The 21,936-nt window shown below is 35.7% G+C and overlaps 1 protein-coding gene across 8 annotated transcripts in view; it reads right to left on the reverse strand.

Moving 5' to 3' along the window:
• Positions 1–21,936, reverse strand: part of EPHA6 (EPH receptor A6) — a 953,598-nt gene that overhangs the window by 752,697 nt on the left and 178,965 nt on the right. For 2 of the 8 annotated variants that reach the window (XM_073231792.1, XM_073231793.1), the window contains one exon: positions 16,661–16,780. The exons of the other annotated variants lie outside the window; for them this stretch is intronic. In XM_073231792.1, coding sequence (XP_073087893.1) covers positions 16,661–16,708 — 48 coding nt within the window. In that variant the 5' untranslated portion in view covers positions 16,709–16,780. The remainder of the gene's footprint in view (positions 1–16,660; positions 16,781–21,936) is intronic. 8 annotated transcript variants of the gene reach the window in all.

Genomic DNA, 21,936 nt, shown 5'->3' on the forward strand with positions numbered 1-21,936 from the left:
TATGAACAGAGCAGACCTCATGAAACAGGATAACATACAAAAGCTTTAAACCAGCAGGACTCAAGCCCTCCCCAACCCCAGCTCACCGGCAGGAGGAAGAGAAAAGGAGCAGGGAGAGGGTGGAAGCCTGAGACTGCTAAACACCCAGTCCTGGAGGTCTGCTTTGTGAACTGAAACCTATATTGTGTGGTGCTCTGGACATTGGGGAGCTGGGACAGGTGGAATGCTTGAGAGACTGAGATTCCGGCCATTTGTGGAGGAGGAAATCCACATTCTGCAACTCTGTGTCAGAGGAAAGGCAGGTGGTCTGAGAGGCTTCCTAGCAGTGAGAGGGCTGCTGAAGGGGCGGGGTTTGCACAGAGCTTACTGTGCAGAGGAGGGGAGAGCTAGACAAGGTTGTCTGGGCCTGCTCGGCCCAGGTGATTGGTAAATTTGAGGAGCTTCAGTCACTCTATCCCCCTGGCAGCCTTCTCAGATCCGAGGCCTCCCACTGTGACACGCAGGCTGCTGTGCCTCCCTCCTAGCCTTCCAGCACTGGTTTGCAAACCGGCAGTCACTGTGCTGGCATCAGGCCAGTCACAGTGAGGCCTCACCTACAAATGCTAGAAAAGCAAAGCACAGAGGCTTACACCTGTGTGCTTGGCCCACTGGCTCTGACACTGGAGTCAGGCACTGCAGACAGGAATCAGGAAACAGAATTTTCCTTCCCCTAGGCACCAGATCCACTCCCCTATGACTCTCAATCTCACTCTAGGGGCTGAGCAGCTCCAGAGACTAGAGCTTATGGCCACTAGTGGGCACCACACAGAAATATGAAACATTAAAAGAACATGGTTCAGACAAAAATCTCAAAAATCCCATAAAAAGGGCCAACTGAAAGCTGAACTCACCAATCTTCCTGAAAGAGAGTTCAAAATAAAAATTATAAACATGCTTATGGAGGTACAGAAAAATATTCAAGAACTTAGGAAAGAATTTATATTGGAGATTCAATTATTAAGAAATTCCATATCTGAAATGAAAGATATAATGGAGGGATTTAAAAGCATATTATATGTAGAAGAGACAGAAAATGGAATAGAAATTAGCGAAGAGGAATACAAAGAAGCTGAGACACAGAGAGAAAAAAGAATCTCTAAGAATGAAAGAATATTGTGAGAACTGTTGGGACCAAACCAAACGGAACAACATTCACATTATTGGGGTACCAGAAGAAGAAGAGAGGCAAAAAGGGATGGAAAGTGTCACTGAGAAGGTAATTGCTGAAAACTTCCCCAATTTGGGGAAGGAGATAGTCTCTTGAGCCATTGAGGTACATAAATTTCTGAACAGAAGGGACCCCAGGAAGACCACATAAAGATATATAATAATTAAAATGGCAAAGATCAAGGATAAAGACAAACTTTCAAAAGCAGCTAGTGAGAGAAAAAGATCACATACAAAGGAAAACCCATCAGGCTATCATCAGAGTTCTCAACAGAAACCCAACAGGCCAGAAGGGAGTGGCATGCTATATTTAATGCAATGAAGCAGAAGGGCCTTGAAACAAGAATACTCTACCCAGCAAGGTTATCATTTAAATTTGAAGGAGGGATTTAATAATTTTCAGATGAGAAAAAGCTGAGAGAATTTAACTCCCACAAACCATCTCTACAGTGCATTTTGGATGGACTCCTATAAATTCCTAAGGCTAAATAGATGTCACCCAAGGGATAGACAAAAAGTACCGAATATGGTTCATAACATACAAAGAATGGAGGAGGAAGAAAAAGAAGGAAAAAAATAAAAAACCTTTAGGTTGTGTTTGTCATAGCACACTAAGTGAGTTAAATTAGAGTGTTATATAGGAAGGGAATTACCCTTGAACCTTTGGTAACCACGAATCTAAAGGCAGTAAGTACATACCTATCAATAATCATCCTAAGTGTAAATGGTCTGAATGCACCAATCAAAAGACACACAGGTATGGAATGAATGAAAAAACAAGACCCATCTATATGCTGCCAACAAGAGACTCACTTCAAACCCAATGAAATACACAGACTGAAAGTAAGGGGATGGAAAAAGATATTTCATGCAACTAATGAGAAAAAAGCAGGAGTTGCAGTACTTGTATCAGACAAAATAGGTTTCAAAACAAACAAACTCACAAGAGACAAAGAAGGACATTACATACTGATAAAATGGTCCATCCAACAAGAGGATATAATGATTATAAATACCTATGCATCCAACACAGGACCACCTACATATGTGAAACAAATACTAACAGAATTAAAGGTGGAAATAGAACACAATGCATTCATTTTAGAAGACTTCAATCACCACTCACTCCAAAGGACAGATCAAGCAGACAGAAAATAAGTAAAGAGACAGAGGCACTGAACAACATATTAGAACAGATGGACATAACAGACATCTACAGAACACTCTATCCAAAAGCAACAGGATACACACTCTTCTCAAATGCACATGGAACATTTCAAGAATAGATCATTAACTAGGCCACAAAAAGAACCACAGTAAATTCAAAAATACTGAAATTGTACCAACTAGCTTCTCAGATCACAAAGGTATGAAGCTAGAAAAAAATCACACAAAGAAAATGAAAAAGCCCACAAACACATGGAGGTTTAATAACATGCTCCTAAATAATCATGGATCAATGAACAAATAAAAACAGAGATCAAGCAAAACATGGAGACAAATGAAATAATAATTCAACAACACAAAATCTGTGGGATGCAGCAAAGGCCATGCTAAGAGGGAAATATATTGCAATACAGGTTTACCTCAAGAAAGAAGAATAATCCCAAATGAACAGTCTAAACTCATAATTAATGAAACTAGAAAAGGAAAAACAAATGAGGTGCAAAGTCAGTGGAAGGAGGGACATAATAAAGATTAAAGGAGAAATAAATAAAATTGATAATAAAACAATAGAAAGAATCAATGAAAGCAGGAGGTGGTTCCTCGAGAAAATAAGCAAAATAGATAAACCCCTAGCCACACTTATCAGGAAAAAAAGAGAGTCTACACACATAAACAGAATCAGAAATAAGAAAGGAAAAATCACTATGGACACCATAGAAATACAAAGAATTATGAGAAAATACTATGAAAAATTATATGCTAACAAACTGGATAAAGTAGAAAAATGGACAACTTTCTAGAAAAACACAACCTTCCAAAGCTGACCTAGGAAGAAACAGAAAATATGAATAGACCAATTACCAGCAAAGAAATTGAATTCATTATAAAATGACTACCTAAGAACAAAATCCCTGAACAGATGGCTTCCCTGCTGAATTTTATCAAACATTTAGTGAAGACCTAATACTCATCCTCCTTAAAGTTTTACAAAGAGCAGACGAGAAGGGAATATTCCCAAAATCATTCTACGAGACCAACATCATTCTAATACCAAAACAGGGAAAAGACACAACAAAAAAAGAAAATTACAGACTAATATCCCTGATTAACCTAGATGCAAAAGTACTCAACAATCTATTAGCAAACCAAATTTGAAAATACATCAAAAAGATCATCCATCATGATCAAGTGGGATTCATCCCAGGGATGCAAGGATGGTAAAACATTTGAAAATTCATGAACCTCATCCACTACATCAACAAAAAGGCAAAAACCACATGATCATCTCCATAGATGCTGAAAAAGCATTTGATAAAATTCAACATTCATTCATGAAAAAACTCTCAACAGAATGGGAATAGAGGGCAAGTACCTCAACATAATAAAGGCCATATATGACAAACCCACAGCCAACATTATGCTTAACAGTGAGAAGCTGAAAGCCTTTCCTTTATGATTGGGAATAAGACAAGGATGCCCACTCTCACCACTTTTATTCAACATATTTCTGGAGGTCTTAGCCACAGCAATCAGACAACACAAAGAAAAGGCATCCAGATTGGCAAGGAAGAGGTCAAACTGTCCGTTTACAGATGGCATGATATTTACATAAAATATCCTAAAGAATCCACTCCAAAACTACTAGATCTAATATCTGAATTCAGCAATGTTGTGGGATACAAAATTAATACACAGAAATCTGTTGCTTTCCTATACACTAACAATGAACTAGCAGAAAGACAAATCATGAAAACAATTCCATTCACAATTGTATCAAAAATAGTAAAATACCTAGGAATAAACCTAACTAAGGAAGTGAAAGACCTATACCCTGAAAACTACAAGACACTCTTAAGAGAAATTAAAGAGAACACTAACAAATGGAAACTCATCCCATGGTCTTGGCTAGGAAGAATTAATATTTTCAAAATGGCCATCCTGCCTAAAGCAATACACAGATTCAATGCAATCCCTATCAAAATACCAACAGCATTCTTCAATGAACTAGAGCAAATGGTTTTAAAATTCATATGGAACCATAAAAGACACAGAATAGCCAAAGCAATCCTGAGAAGGAAGAATAAAGCAGGCGGAATTATGCACCCTGACTTCAAGCTCTACTACAAAGCTACAGTAATCAAGACAATTTGGTACTGGCACAGGAACATACCCATAGACCAGTGGAATAGAATAGAGAGTCCAGATATAAACCCAAGCATATATGGTCAATTAATATATGATAAAGGAATGATAGATATACAATGGGTAAATAGTCTCTTCAACAGCTGGTGTTGGCAAAACTAGACAGCTACATGTAAGAGAATGTAACTGGATTATTGTCTAACCCCATACACAAATGTAAACTCAAAATGGATCAAAGACCTGATTGCAAGTCATGAAACCATAAAACTCTTAGAAAAAAATATAGGCAAAAATCTCTTGGACATAAACATGAGCAACTTATTCATGAACATATCTCCCTAGGCCAGGGAAACAAAAGTAAAAATGAACAAGTGGGACTATAGCAAACTAAAAAAAGCTTCTCTACAGCAAAAGACACCATCAGTAGAACAAAAAGACATCCTACAGTATAGGAGAATATATTCATAAATGACATATCCGATAAGAGGTTGACATCCAAATTGTATAAAGAGCTCATGCACCTTGACAAAAAGAAAGCAAGTAAGCCAATTAAAAAATGGGCAGAGGAGCTGAACAGACACATCTCCAAAGAAGAAATTCAGATGGCCAACAGGCACATGAAAAGATGCTCCACATCGCTAATCATCAGAGAAATGCAAATTCAAACCACAATGAGATATCACCTCACACCAGTTTGGATGGCCAACATCCAGAAGGCAAACAACATCAAATGTTGGCGAGGATGTGGAGAAAGGGGAACCCTCCTACACTGCTGGTGGGAATGTAAATTAGGTCAACCATTGAGCAAAGCAATATGGAGGTTCCTCAAAGTACTAAAAATAGAAATACCATTTGACCCACGAATTCCACTTCTAGGAATATACACTAAGAATGCAGGAGCCCAGTTTGAAAAAGACATATGCACCCCTATGTTTATCGCAGCACTATTTACAATAGCCAAGAAAGAGAAGCAACCTAACTGTCCACCAGTAGATGAATGGAAAAAGAAGAGGTGGTACATATACACAATGGAATATTAATTCAGCCATAAGAAGACACAATGGAATATTAATTCAGCCATAAGAAGAAAACAAATCTGCCATTTGCAACAACATGGATGGAGCTAGAGAGTATTATGCTCAGTGAAAGAAGCTAGGCAGAGAAAGACAAGTATCAAATGATTTCATTCATCTGTGGAGTATAAGAAAAAAGAAAAACTGAAGGAACAAAAGAGCAGCAGACTCACAGAACCCATGACTGGACTAACCGTTACCAAAGGGAAAGGAACTGGGGAGGATGGGTGGGAAGGGAGGGATAAGGGGAAAAAAGGGGCATTACAATTAGCACACATAATGTAGCGGGGAGGGGGGGAGGACACAGGAAAGGCAATATATATAGTGCAGACAAGTAATAATTCTATAGCATCTTACTATGCTGATGGACAGTGACTGTAATGGGGTGTGTGTGGGGGGGGACTTGATAATAGGGGAAGTCTAGTAACCATAATGTTGTTTAAGTAATTGCACATTAATGATACAAAAATATTGTATTTGCATTAAGTTAAACATTTCAGAAATTATATTAATCCCCCACATTCCTCATTCTTACCTTTTTTCTGTCATTAAAAATGTTACCTATTTTAACACTATGTAAATTTTTTGTAATCCCTATAAGTGATTGAGATTTAATTTCAAGAATAATAACATCCTGTAGTATTTAACATGCACTTTTCATAAATTATGTCATTTAATTATCAAAACAATCCCATGAAGTCATTAACTATTATTAGCCTAACTTTACAAATAAAGAAACTGAGGCACAAGATGGGTAATGTGACCAAAGCTAAATAGCTAATAATGCAACAGAGTTTCGACTTCATAGCCCACCTCCTCACAAATATATTATACTTTTTTCTATTTACTTCATACCTTTTAATACCAGTAGTTACTTTTGTTTTATCATTTTCATTTTAATAACTTCATTTAAATTCTGTAGTATAGCTAAATTTAAAAGAAATGAAAAACAACTGACAACTCCTACTCTATTTATTAGTAACGTAGACAGATTCTCATTTGTTTTGGACTTGGTATATGCCTATAAATACGCAGCAGTGTTCTCACTTTTGATTTAACAATCAAGTGCAACTGACATAATAATCTCACACCAAAGCTTCATCTAGTACCACCTTTGTACAGTGTTATGAAAAGATATATGGAACACAACAAAATTCCACACACAGGAGTAGGCAAAAGCACAACAGAAGACTCTAAGGCACGGTTTCCAAATGTCCCACTCAATCAGATTTTAGGATACAGTCAAAATAGGCAATGTACAGTGCATGAACAAAACTTTGTTTCAGGAAACCCATCAGCTTTAGGACTGCTTAACATTTAATACCTTGCTCCAATCCTCTGTTGTATCAATACTGGTTGATTACTACCCAGTAAGCCATCTTGGTAAGTAGGTATAAGTGTTTGGTTCAATAAAGAGTCAATTGGCGAGATTCTCATTTATTTTGGATCTGGTATATACCTATAAATTCCTTGAATTTCTGATATAAGGAGGCATGTCCAGATATAGAGAAATATTCACTAAACCAGATGTTAATACTTTCTCATCCACCATGAGTTTACATTATAATGTGAAACCACTTTATCTAATTTTCATTAAAATGTAATTACATTTTAAGTACTTGTTGACTTTTTTTACCCTAAAATTAATTTTTAAAATACCTAATATCTGTTTTCCTAACTTTCAGGAAAACAAAATAACAGTAAGATTTGCAACAACTTCCTGCAGCTTAAAGAATGCACTAACCATAAACTTTAAAATATATTTTAAATACACTTAAGTAATTAAAATATATTTAGAGATATTCAAATGTATCCAAAATTAAACCAAGGTCCAACATGACCTGCAACAGAATACAGATTGAGTACTCATAGAATTTTATCTTCTATGACAAATAGTCATACAAAGTTTCCTTGATGGCTTAATAGGATGTACAAAGCATATAAAGTGTATAAGAAAACATCTGATCTATGAAATGGTATATTCAGTGTGCAAACAACTGATCTATCCAATGGTATATCCAATTCTGCTCTCAAACGTATTTTTAAATGGTTAGGGAAAATATCTACCCAAAACATGTATAGATCTCTACTTTTTAAAATCACATGAAGGATTTTTATAGAGAAAATGTTCATTTATTACAATTTTACCATATTTCTTCTTCTTCACATATATTTTGATATTATTTCCTGTGCAGCAAACCATAATATTTTCTGTTTTGTTTTTTTATTAAGGTATCATTGATAATCTTATAAAGGTTCCACATGAGCAATATTGTGGTTACATTCACCCATATTATCAATTTCCCCCACCCCCATTGCAGTCATTGTAGTAAAATGCTATAGACCCACTACTTCTCTTCTCCATGGTACTTGCTTCCCCGTGAGCCATGTACATTATACATGCTAATCACAGTGCACCTTAATCCCCTTCTCTCTGCCTCCCTCCCTCTTCACCTATCCTCCAAAATCCCTCCCTTTGGTAACAGCTAGTCCCTTCTTGGAATCTGAGAGTCAGCTGCTGTTTTGTTCCTTCAGTTTTGCTTTGTTGTTTTACTCCACTAATGAGTGAAATCATTTGGTAATTGTTTTTCTTCTCCTGGCTCATTTCACTGAGCATAATATCCTCTAGCTCCATCCATGCTGTGGCAAAAGGTAGGATATGTTTACTTCTTATGGCTTAATAATACTGCATTCTGTATATGTATCACCTCTTCTTTATCCATTCATCTACTGATGGACACTTGCTTCCATATCTTGGCTATTGTAAATAGTGCTGCAATAAACAGAGGGGTTCTGTCTTTTTGAACCAGGGATAGTGTTTTCTTCAGGTAAATTCCTAGGAGTGGAATTGCTGGGTCAAATGGTATTTCTACTTTTAGTCTTTTGAGGAGCCTCCATATAACTTTCTACAATGTTTGAAACAATTTAAATTCCCACCAACAGCATAGGAGGGTTCCTCCTCCTCCACATCCTCACCAGCATTTGTGGTTCCTTGTCTTTTTTATGTTGTCCATCCTACCTGGTGTGAAGTGGTATCTCATTGTGGTTTTAATTTGCACTTCTTGATAATTAATAATGTGGAGCATCTTTTCATGTGCCGGTTGGCCATTGAATTTTTTCTTTGGAGAAGTGTCTGTTCAGATCCTCCGCCAATTTTTTAATTGGGTTATTTGCTTCTTGGGTGTTGAGTGAGGCAGGTGAGTTCTTTATATATTTTAGATGTTAACTCCATATTGTATATGTTATTTATGAATACATTCTCCCATACTGTAGGATGCCTTCTTGTTCTGCTGATAGTGTCCTTTGCTGTACAGAAACTTTTTAGTTTGATATAGCCCCATTTATTCATTTTTGCTTTAGTTTCCATTGCCCAAAGAGATGTGGTCAAGAAACAGTTTATGTTTATATTCAAGAGATTTTTGTATAAGTTTTCTACTATGAGTTGTATGATTTCATGATTTACATTCAGGTGTTTGATCCATTTCGAGTTTACTTTTGTGTAGGGGGTTAGACAATAATCCAGTTTCATCCTCTTACGTGTAGCTGTCCAGTTTTGCCAACACCAGTTGTTGAAGAGGCTGCTCCTTTAAAATATATTAATTGCCCATATATGTGTGGGTTTATGTCTGGGGTCTCTATTCTGTTTAATTGATCTATGGACTGTTCTTAGAGTGAGCTTGAATTTGGGAAGCATAATGCCCCCAGCTTTAACCTTCTTTACCAGTGTTGCTTTGGTTATTTGGGGTCTTCTGTGGTTCCATATGAATTTTAGACCTATTTGTTCTAGTTCCCTGAAGAATGCTGTTGGTGTTTTGAAAGGGATTGCACTAAATCTCTAGATTGCTTTAGGCAGGATGGCTACTGTGAAAATATTAATTATTCCTATCCAGAGCATAGAAGAAGGTATTTCCATTTATTGGTGTCTTCTTTAATTTCTCTCAGGAGTGTCTTGTAGTTTTCATATGTGTAGGTCTTTCACCTCCTTGGTTAGATTTATTCCCAGGTATTTTATTCTTTTTGATGCAATTGTGAATGGAATTGTTTCCTGATTTCCCTTTATGCCAGTTCATCATTAGTATATAGAAATGCAACATATTTCTGTGTATTAATTCTGTATCCTGCAAATTTGCTGAATTCAGTTATTAGTTCTAGTAGTATTTGGGTGGATTCTTTAGGGTTTTTTATGTTCAATATCATGACATCTGCAAAGAGTGACAGTTTAACTTCTTTACCAATCTGGATGCCTTTCATGGCTTTGTGTTGTCTGATTGCTGTGGCTACGACCTCCCCTACTATATTGAATAAAAGTGGGGAGAGTGGGCATCCTTGTCTTGTCCCCAGTCTTAGAGAAAAAGCTTTCAGCTTCTTGCTGTTAAGTAAAATGTTGGCTGTGGGTTTGTCATATATGGCCTTTATTATGTTGGGGTACTTTCCCTCTATGTCCATTTTGTTGACAGTTTTAATCATAAATAGATGTTGAATTTTGTCAGTGATTTTTTAGCATCTATGAAGATGATCATGTGATTTTGGCCTTTTGTTGATGTGGTACATGATGTTGATGGATTTTTGAATATTGTGCCATCCTTGCATCCTGGAATTAATACCACTTGATAATGATGGATGATCTTTTTGATGTATTTTTGAATTTGGTTTGCTAATATTCTGTTGAGTATTTTTACATCTATGTTCATCAAGAATACTGGTCTATAATTTTCTTTATTTGTGGTGTCTTTGTCTGGTTTTGGTATTAGGATGATGCTGGCTTCCTCAAATAAGTTTGGAGGTATTCCGTCCTCTTCTCCTTTTTGGAAAACTTTAAAGAGGATGGGCATTAAGTCTTCTCTAAATCTTTGATAAAATTCAGCAGTGAAGCCATCACGTCCAGGGATTTGTTCTTTGGCAGTTTTTTTATTATTAATTCAATTTCATTTCTTATAATTGGCCTGTTCAGATTATTCCTGGGTCAGTCTTGGGAGGTTGTATTTTTATAGAAAGTTGTCTATTTCTTCTAGGATATCTAACTTGTTAGCATATAATTTTTCATAGTATTCTCTAATAATTCTTTGAATTTCAATGGTGTCCTTAGTGATTTTTCCTTTCTCATTTCTGATTCTGTTTATGCATATTCAGTCACTTCCTTTATTGATAAGTCATTCTAGTGTTTTATCTGTTTCATTTATTTTCTCGAAGAATCAGCTCCTGGTTTCACTGATTCTTTCTATTGTTTCATACTTCTCAATTTATTTCTGCTCTATTAGTTATTATGTCCCTCCTTCTACTGATTTTGGGCCTTATTTGTTCTTCTTTTTCTAGTTTCATTAATTGTGAATTTAGACTGTTATCTGGGATTATTTTTGTTGGAAGTAAGCCTGTATTGCAATAATATACTTTCCTCTTAGAACTGCCTTTGCTGCATCCCAAAGGTTTTGGAGTGTTGAGCTGTTTTCATTGGTCTCCATATAGTGCCTGATCTCTGTTTTTATTTGGTCATTGATCCATTGATTATTTAGGAGCATGTTGTTGAGCCTTCATATGTCTGTGGGCTTTTTTGTTTTCTCCACATAATTTATTTCTAGTTTCCTGGATTTGTGGTCTGAGAAGCTGGTTGGCACAATTTCAATCTTTTGCATTTACTGAGGCTCTTTTTGTGGCCTAGTTAGTGATCTAGTCTGGAAAATGTTCCATGTGCACTTTGGAAGAATGTGTATCCTGCTGCTTGTGGGTGGACTGTTCTGTAGATGTCTGTTAGGTCCATGTGTTCTAATGTGTTGTTTGGTGCCTCTGCCCCCTTACTTATTTTCTATCTGGTTGGCCTGTCCTTTGGAGTGAGTGGAGTGTTAATATCTCCTAAAATGAATGATTTGCTTTTTATTTATCCCTTTAATTCTGTTAGTATTTGTTTCACATATGTAGGTTCTCCTGTGTTGGGTTCATAGATATTTATAATCATTATATCTTCTTGTTGGACTGACCCCTTTATCATTATGTAATGTCCTTCTTTGTCTTTTGTTAGTTTCTTTGTTTTGAAGTCTATTTTGTCTGATACAAGCACTGTAGCTCCTGCTCTTTTCTCCCTATTATCTGCATGAAATATCTTTTCCATCCCTTCACTTTTAGTCTGTATATATCTTTAGGTTTAAAGTGAGTCTCTTGTAGGCAGCATATAGATGGGTCTTTTTTTTAATCCAGTCTGTAACTCTATGTCTTTTGATTGGTACATTCAGTCCATTTACATTTAGGTTGATTATCAATGGATATGTACTTATGGCCATTGTAGGCTTTAGATCTGTGGTCACCAAAGGTTCAAGGGCAGCTTCTTTACAATCTAACAATCTAACTTAAATCATTAATTATGCTATTTCAAACAAAATCTAAAGGTTCTTTTTTCTCCTTTCTTTTTCTTCCTCCTCAACTCTATATGTTAGGTGTTATATTCTGTACTCTTTTTATATCCCTTGACTGACTTTTTGGGTAGTTAATTTTGCATTTGTTTAGTAATTCATTGGTGTACTTCCTTTACTGTGGTTTAATTTTCTCTGGTGACAGCTCTTTCCTTCTTCCTGGTTGCAGTGCCTGCCTCCACTACCAGGTCCCGTGGGCCCAGTGTGTGTGGGGAGCCTTTGCATTACAACTCTGTAACTATTGTAGGTGGGGCTGCCTTCCGGCTGGCCTGGCATAATGGCATGATGTGCAGACCAGGGCCTACCTGAAGAAAGGGGCAGCAATCTGCATACCGCAGTTTGGGGGCCTTGGTGCTGCATTGCCAGCAGGGCAATGGATCATCTGAAACTCCTGAAAGTTCCCAACTGCTGGGCTGAGTCTGCCAGGATGATTTTGTCCACCTGTCCCTTTTCCTGAGCAGCAAGCTCCATATAATCCTTACCCCTTTAGTACCTCTCTTGCTGTTGGGAAGTCTTTCAAAATGCCTGCCTGTCTTTTGTCCAAGAGTGGCTGACTATGGGTACCTTTTCACCTCATGTGGCTGGAATCTCATTCTCTCTGAGTATTCTGCCTGATTTTGTTTTTCAACCACTCTAATCTCCAGAGTACCACGTAATGTCAGCTTGTGCTTTCAGAGCAGATCTCCAGGGGTGTGTGTTTAGCAGTCCTGGCTTCTTCTCCCTCCCTGCTTTCTTTCTCTTCCTCCTGCCTGTGAGCTGGGGTGGGGGACAGGCTTGGGTCCCACTGGATCACAGCTTTGATATTTTACCCTTTTCTGTGAAGCTTCTCTTTTCCCCAGATGTAAGCAGTCTGATCTGCAGTTTTCAGGTCACTCTCAGGATTAGCTGTTTTTGCTGTATTTTCATGTTTTATTTGGATTTTGGAGGTGGTTTCTGCCTCCCTTCTCATGCCATCATCTTTTTCCCCACCCAAAACCATAATGGTTTCAATTATTGCAAATTTGCTCTCCTTCACTTTTCTGTGGCTTTTAAGATATACTTAAAAGTTCTCAACTTCAACCTATCAACTTAATTGATAGAGATTTATGCTATTTTTCATCATTTAATTATATATATAAATCTATTAAAATATTTGTACTTCACTAAATGACTAATTTTTAAAATTTAACCCTCAAAAATCTATGAAGTAGGTGATGTTAGTTATTTTGCAGATGAGGAAACTAGATATGAAACTTAAGTATTCTGATCAAAGTCATACATGTCTATAATTTTGGGGAGCTAGGAATAGATAGAACTTTTTAGATTAAGTTGGAAACCTGTTATTCTCAGTTATTCCATTTGTGCAGATATACAATTCAGACAGTACAGAGTGAGTGAAGACTACTTCATTTCAAGGAACTCTTCCACTTTGGCACTCCATACTATGGTCATCACAGGCTAAAATATTGCCAATAATGGTGTTAAAAGGCAACCAAATTCTGAATATATTTTTAAGGTAAAGCCACATAAAATTGCTGTTGAGTCTATTATAATGTTTTGGAAAAAGTGAAATCAAATATAACTCCAAGGTTTTATCTACAGTTACCAGAATGCTGTATTTTCCCTTTTTTGTGTATGATAGTGATGATTACAGAAGGATCAAGTTGAGGTGGGTGAATTAGGGGGTCAGTTTTGGATATATAAGACATCTGACAGACATCCAAGTTGAGCAGGTACAATTCTGGGTAAACAAGTCTGAGTTCAGAGGAGAACTCCAGGATGGAATATAAATTCAGGATTCATTAATATAAGGTCTTCTAAATTAGACCTATGGAAAGTAAATGGAATATAAGAATCAAATTATTGAGCCCTGTAGTAGAAACCAGACAAGAAAGTGGAAAACATAACAGAACAAAATGTTACAGAAGCTAACCCACACAACTGTTTCAAAAAAGAGGTAGCTATTAAATCAGATAAATGCTGCTGATAAATCAAGTAAGAAAAGGCTAAAAATGGACTTCTAAATTTGACAATGTGAGTATGAGAAGTAATCTTGAGTTGTTTCAGAGAACAGCTGGACAGAGGTCTAACTGAGGTGGTTTTGTGAGAGAAGATAGGGAGTACACAGACCTCTTTCATGGAGAGGTAAAAGCAACATGATAAAAGCAATTTTCAAGTAACTTTTTAGAAAAATGTGCAGTAGCTGAAGAAGGATGAACACACTGCAGCATATTTATATGCTGATGCATATAATACAATTGATGATGCATTAGAATAACACTGTTAATATCAGAGAATATATATCATGGACTACACAAGTTATCATTCTTACATTTCAATGTTAATTTCCAAAATTTTAAATTCACTTTCTTTGTTATCTCCCTTATTTTCAATTATTAGATAATTTTTATAATTTCTTTCTTAGGAAAATGTAGGCTGCTAGCCTTTCACCTACAATTTTTAAGATGATTGTATATGCATATGTGCATATTCATACACACATATATGTATATGTACACACACATTGATATAAATATAGTCTCTAATATAAGACAGAATGAGAGGGTTGAACTAAATTACCTTTTAGTTCCCAGATTGTTTCTATGGGACTACAACCCTTTTTATAGTCTCTCTGGAAACTTGCTTCATTCATTAGGAGAAGGTGTTTGTAGACCTACTGTTTAAATTGGCCCACGGAACTCCTGAAACTAATCTACTATGACCTTTTCTTCTTCACTAAAATCTGTGTGTTTAAGTCATTATATCAACAGGTTAATGCAGTTGGTTTTTCTCTATCTCAATCCATTAGAATATTTTCTTTCTTGGTCCATTTTCCTCTTGTTAATTGTTGTCTGTGTTGTTTCAGTTTTGCTGATCCATACAATATGGAACTAAGAGCAGCCAATTTTGTCAATGATGTGCTCATTACAAAAAATACAGAACCCTACAATGTTTCTTATTTAATGTTTATTATAACTTACTTTATGTAAGCTGATAACTGGCCACTTCAGTCTCATTGAGTGTTTACTCAATACAAAATGAGAATGATAGAATTTTAAAATATAATTTCAACCACCATTCTAGTTCTGTCCAAATCAGCATTGTGTTAGGCCATTAAGAAAGAGAGTAGGCACATATATCAGAGTTGCTTTACAGTTTTCAGGCAGATACAGTCATAAATGCTTTTAAAATTAATAAATACAAAATGTTGGAAACTGATGGCTTATTTTCAAGCAAGTTAATAAAGCACATTTTCTGACCAAATATTTATTTTAATGCCTGACTTTTTACATTGAATTCTATCAACATACTTTCTTACTAATTACTACTTTAAAATCAATTTATTAGAACTCATAGAAGACAGAATCATAATGGTATATTGTGATATGACCACTTCTCTCGACAAGTTTACAATTTAATTGGTAGAGAAAGAAGAGGAAAAAAATAAAACATACTCCCATGAAACAGTAATTATAATACAAGGCAAATGTGATAAAGGGTATAAATGAAATATAGATTATTGTTTTTTGGGGTGAAAATGTTAGTGAGAGGATTCTAAGCAATTAGAAAAGATGTCCTAAACTTTAGAAGTACCATGCTTGGATGAAGAAGACATGTAGATACATGCTATTTTAACTTTAGCATATATATATACATATATGTATTAGATAGATGCAAAAATATATGTATTTGCATATATCATATTTTATATATATATATATATATATATATATATATATATATATACACAAAGATAATTCCTACTTTAATGCAATTATTATTTCAGAATTTACATGTCAGGGATATTATTTACTACTTTTCTTATATTTTACATTTAAAAATTAACTTTATTTATTAGTTATTTTTGTTCCTATAAGTCGAACTCTTTTTTCATTCTCATTTATATATTTTGATTATTGCTGGGCAATTATATCTTTGAAGTCTTAACTATGATTTCTTTAAATACATTATTTATATCAGTAATTGTTATGTGCAACCTCTATTCATAGAATTACTATCATCCCTCCTTATTGCAAAACATTTCAGTATTCTGAGAGGATATACATTATATTTTTAAAATATATAAAATCTGAAATTTAGATTTTGAGATTAGTCTTAGAAAAAATGCCTTTTTAAGGTCATTTTGCTAATTCACTGACCTGTACCTCTAAAGTCATCCCAGGAACAGAGAATTATCAATACCACATAAATATTTATTATTTTTAAACTCTCAATATCAGGAGAAAAAATATACATTGAGCTGGAGATATAGAAAAAAAGAGCATTATAGACACTACCTACTGCCATTTATGTAGTATACACAGAAGAGCTTGAAAAAGTTGATACAAATTTATATTATTTACCTTCATATGCTATTATTATACTGGATATATAGCTTGGTTTTTTTGAGAGTTTGTTTCTAAAAAACAGAAGCATGATGTTCTTTAGTTAGTTAAAGTTTCATGCTTAACAACCATCACATTTCAAATATATTTTTATGAAGCCAGATGTTTTCATTTATATTTTTAAAAATTAGCAATTAAGAGATAAATGTTCAAACTAAAAATATGGACTTTTTAATGAACTTAACTCTGGGGCCTAAAAAGACAAACTGCTATATAAAAAGAATCTTTCTACTTAAAAAATATATATTATTAATGAATATATTGTTTTCCTAGAAACTTTTCCAACCTGGCTCCTATGGAGCTGCAGCATGTACATCCAGAGGAGAAGTAACATCAGGGTCTGGTGAGGTGGTCTCTTCAGTGCCTTCTTGAATTTTCCCCCCTTTTAGCAGTGTTGAAAATAGGTCTGGAAAAGCATAGGAAAGCTATATCAAATTTTCCTTAGGAGGTTTTTCTGTACTGTTTTAGCAACTTTGCATGGTGAAGGTGTTACATGATATGGCATTACATATTCATTTTCACTAATGAGTTCTCCTTATGTAAAATTAACAATATCCTCAACATAAATATAATTATATTGTATTAACTAGCAGCAGCCTATATTTGAAAATATGTATGTGTGAGTCAGATCAGAAGTATTATTAGAACTACACATACATAAAAATTATTTCTAAGGAAAACACAACTATTTAGGTGGTATCCTTTATATAGACTCATTCTGTATAATCTAAGTCTTTTAATATGCTATCTTTATAAGTTAGAGTTTCAAAGTGTTTATATATTATATTCTCTTATACAGTCTACAAAACATGAAATACATTGTTTAATGGGTATAAAGAAGAATTGTTTCCAAGCATACTACAGAGGATAGTTTATACACACACACACACACACATACACACACATATATATACATATATGTCATATATGTATATATATATATGTTTACAAAAATTAAAATGTCACTACCTACATTTCTAACTTTGAATAAAAGAGAATAAGACTGCATGCATGTTGACAGATACATATTATTCTTAATTTGTTCAAATGATCAGTATAGTTAGTTACAACATAAAAAATATACTTTGATTTGATTTTTCCCCAGTATTGACTATCTGACAGATAGTAAAGTTATTTCTGATTCAGTTACAATTGTTTTCTAAAATCCATAAAAATGTTGTTAATATGTGTATTATCTTCAGGTTTAGTGAAAACGAATATAGAAGAATACTTACAGAAGAGAGGTTGCTGAAACAGTAACCATTATCTAAATGTTTTTAGTGTTACTGTATCATTTAAATTTGTATAAGGATGGGATGGACATTAGAGAACCAATATTATTTGAATTCCTGTGTTAGATTTAAAGTGGCTATAAACTGTAAATGGTATAACCATTCTTTATGGTAGAAATACAAGTAATGGAGAAGATTAATTTTTGTAATGCTATGGGCAAAGATGTCATTTAAAGCTATCATACTTAAAGGACTTTTACCTAACCCATGTGTTAATATTTAGGATTGACAGCCTTTAGGAAAAAGAGATTTAAATTATGTTATTCTATAACTTGAATTAATATTTATTTCAATTTCACTTGCCTCCCTACTTTCCCATCCTTAAGTTTATAACATTATGCCAACCTAATATTTGAAAAAATGGTAAAATAATATAAATACTATAAATTAATTCATACAAATATTCTTATACCCACTTACTTTGTGACTATGACATAGTTTAATTTTAATACATAGAGTAAGATTATAGTTACTTTGGCTAACAAAACACAAAATCAGTAGAAACATCTATTTCTGCTTCATGCATTTTGTATGATTATTCTAGAAATCTGTATTTGGTTATTTCAAAGCCACTGCTAGCATATAATAAGGTATGCTGAAACAATTTTAAAAAAACAATGATAATTTACAACTAAGATTAGAAAACCCAAAAGTGTTGTATAATTTCCTTAAAAATAATGGCAGAATAAGATAAAACTAATCTTTAAGAATAAACTTGAGAGGCAGAGCCAAGATGGCGGTGTGAGAAGAGCAGCGGAAATCTCCTCCCAAAACCACATGTATTTTTGAAAATACAACAAATTCAACTCTTCCTAAGAGAGAGACCAGAAGACACATGACAAGAGCCAGACCACATCCACCCCTGCAAGAACCCAGCACCTTGGGAAGGGGGTAAGATACAAGCTGCAGCCCTACAGGACATGAGCGCCCCTCATCCCAGCTCCTGGCAGGAGGAGAGGAGTCAGAGCGGGGAGGGAGAGGGAGCCCAGGACTGCTAAACACCCAGCCCTAGCCATCTGTACCATGCGTGCGTGGGTGCTGAAAACTAGGTAAACAGGACAGTAAGACCTGTGAGCAGGTCCCCACAGCCAGCGCCCCAGGGACAAAGAAAAGCAGGTGCTTTTTGAAAGACTTAAAGGGACAGGGACCCCACAGCTGGACAGAAGTGTCCTGGGACACTTAGCCCAGCAGCTGGGAATCCCAAGGAACTCTAGGCACCTTAACACCCTGTGCAGCAGGGCAGCTCAGAGGCCCCTCATGGAAATAAACAGCCTCCTGGCTATTTCCCCTCAGATGCAGCTCCGCCATATAGGAGCAGCAGCCCGAGGAAGGCCACACCCACAGCAAATGTGGAGATAAACTCCATAGCACCTGGGCAAGAATCAGAGGCCCCCTTCACAGCTGCCCAGCACAAGCCGCGAGAGGTCGCTGTTCTCCAAGGAGAGGAAGGCCACAAACCAACAAGAAGGGACATTCTCCCAGCCGCCAATCTATCTGTATCACCATGAAAAGGCAGAATCTGAGACAGACAAAAATCACAGAGACAACACCTGAGGAGATATACCTAACCAGTCTTCCTGAAAAATAATTCAAAATAAAAATCATAAACATGCTGACAGAGATGCAGAGAAATATACAAGAGCTAAGGAATGACATCCAGAGGGAGATAACAGAAGTGAAACAATCTCTGGAAGTATTTTTAAACAGAATGGATAAGATGCAAGACGCCATTGATGGAATAGAAACCAGAGAACAGGAATGCATAGAAGCTGACTCAGAGAGAGATAACAGGATCTCCAGGAATGAAACATTATTAAGAGAACCGTGTGACCAATCCAAAAGGAACAATATCTGCATTATAGGGGTACCAGAAGAAGAAGAGAGAGAAAAAGGGATAGAAAGTGTCTTTGAAGAAATAATTGCTGAGAAATTCCCCAAACTGGGGGAGGAAATAGTTGCTCAGACTATGGAGGCACACAGAACTCCCAAGAGAAAGGACCAAAAAAGGACAACACCAAGACACAAAATAATTAAAATGGCAAAGATCAAGGACAGAGTATTAAAGGCAGTAAGAGACAGAAAAAGGTCACCTACAAAGGAAAACCCATCAGGCTATCATCAGACTTCTCAACAGAAACCTTACAGGCCAGAAGAGAATGGCATGAAATATTTAATACAATGAAACAGAAGGGCCATGAACCAAGGATACCATAGCCAGAAAGATTATCATTTAAATATGAAGGAGGGATTAAACAATTCCCAGACAAGCAAAAGTTGAGGGAATTTGCCTCCCAAAAAACCACCTCTACAGGGTATTTTAGAGGGACTGCTCTAGATGGGAGCACTCCTAAAAAGAGCACAGAACAAAACACCCAACATATGAAGAATGGAGGAGGAGAAATAAAAAGGGCGAAAAATAATCATCAGGCTAAATTTATAACAGCTCAATAAGTGAGTTAAGGTAGACAGTGAGGTAGTAAAGAAACTAACCTTGAACTTTTGGTAACCACGAATCTGAAGCTTGAAATGGCAATATATACATATCTTTAAATAATCACCTTAAATGTAAATGGACTGAATGTGCCAATCAAAAGACACAGAGTAATACAATGGATAAAAAAGCAAGACCCATCTATATGCTGCTTACAAGAGATTCACCTCAAACCCAAAGACATGCACAGATTAAAACTCAAGGGATGGAAAAAGATATTTCATGAAAACAATAGGGAGAAAAAAGAAGGTGTTGCAATACTAGTATCAGACAAAATAGACTTCAAAACAAAGAAAGTAACAAGAGATAAAGAAGGACACTACATAATGATAAACGATTCAGTCCAACAAGAGGATATAACCATTATAAAAATATATGAACCCAATACAAAAGCACCAATACATGTGAAACAAATACTAACAGAATTAAAGGAGGAAACAGAATGCAATGCGTTCATTTTGGGAGACTTTAACACACCACTCACTCCAAAGGACAGATCCACAAGACAGAAAATAAGGACACAGAGGCACTAAACAAGACACTAGAATAGATGGACCTAATAGACATCTACAGAACTCTGCATCCAAAAGCAACAGGATAAACACTCTTCTCAAGTGCACAAGGAACATTCTCCAGAATAGACCACATACCAGGCCACAAAAAGAGCCACAGTAAATTCCAAAAGATTGAAATCCTACCAACCAACTTTTCAGACCACAAAGGTATAAAACTAGAAATAAATTGTACAAGGAAAGGAAAAAGGCTCGCAAACACGTGGAGGCTTAACAACATGCTCCTAAATAATCAATAGATCAACGACCAAATTAAAATGGAGATGCAGCAATATATGGAAACAAATCACAACAACACAAAGCCCCAACTTCTGTGGGACGAAGCAAAAGCAGTCTTAAGAGGAAAGTATATAGCAATCCAGGCGTATTTAAAGGAGGAAGAACAATACCAAATGAATAGCCTAATGTCACAATTATCAAAATTGGAAAAAGAAGAAAAAATGAGGCGTAAGGTCAGCAGAAGGAGGGATATCATAAAGATCAGAGAAGAAATAAACAAAATTGAAAAGAATAAAACAACAGAAAAAAAGTCAATGAAACCAAGAGCTGGTTCTTTAAGAAAATAAACAGAATAGATAAGCCTCTAGCCAGACTTATTAAGAAAAAAAGAGAGTCAACACACATCAACAGAATCAGAAACGAGAAAGAAAAAATCACGATGGACCCCACAAAAATACAAAGAATTATTAGAGAATACCATGAAAACCTATATGCTAACAAGCTGGAAAACCTAGGAAAAACGGACAACTTCCTAGAAATATACAACCTTCCAAGACTGACACAGAAAGAAGCAGAAAATCTAAACAGACCAATTACCAGCAACGAAATTGAATTGGTAATCAATAATCTACCCAAGAACAAAACCCCCGGGCCAGATGAATTTACTTCAGAATTTTATCAGACATACAGAGAAGACATAAAACCCATTCTCCTTAAAGTTTTCCAAAAAATAGAAGAGGAGGGAATACATCCAAACCCATTCTATGAAGCCAACATCACCCTAATACCAAAACCAGGCAAAGACCCCACCAAAAAAGAAAACTACAGACCAATATCCCTGATGAACGTAGATGCGAAAGTACTCAACAAAATATTAGCAAAACGAATTCAAAAATACATCAAAAGGATCATACACCATGACCAAGTGGGATTCATCACAGGGATGCAACTTTCGAAAATCCATCAACATCATCTACCACATCAACAA

The sequence above is a fragment of the Manis javanica genome, chromosome 3, assembly GCF_040802235.1.
Source record: "Manis javanica isolate MJ-LG chromosome 3, MJ_LKY, whole genome shotgun sequence".
NCBI lineage: Eukaryota > Metazoa > Chordata > Mammalia > Pholidota > Manidae > Manis > Manis javanica.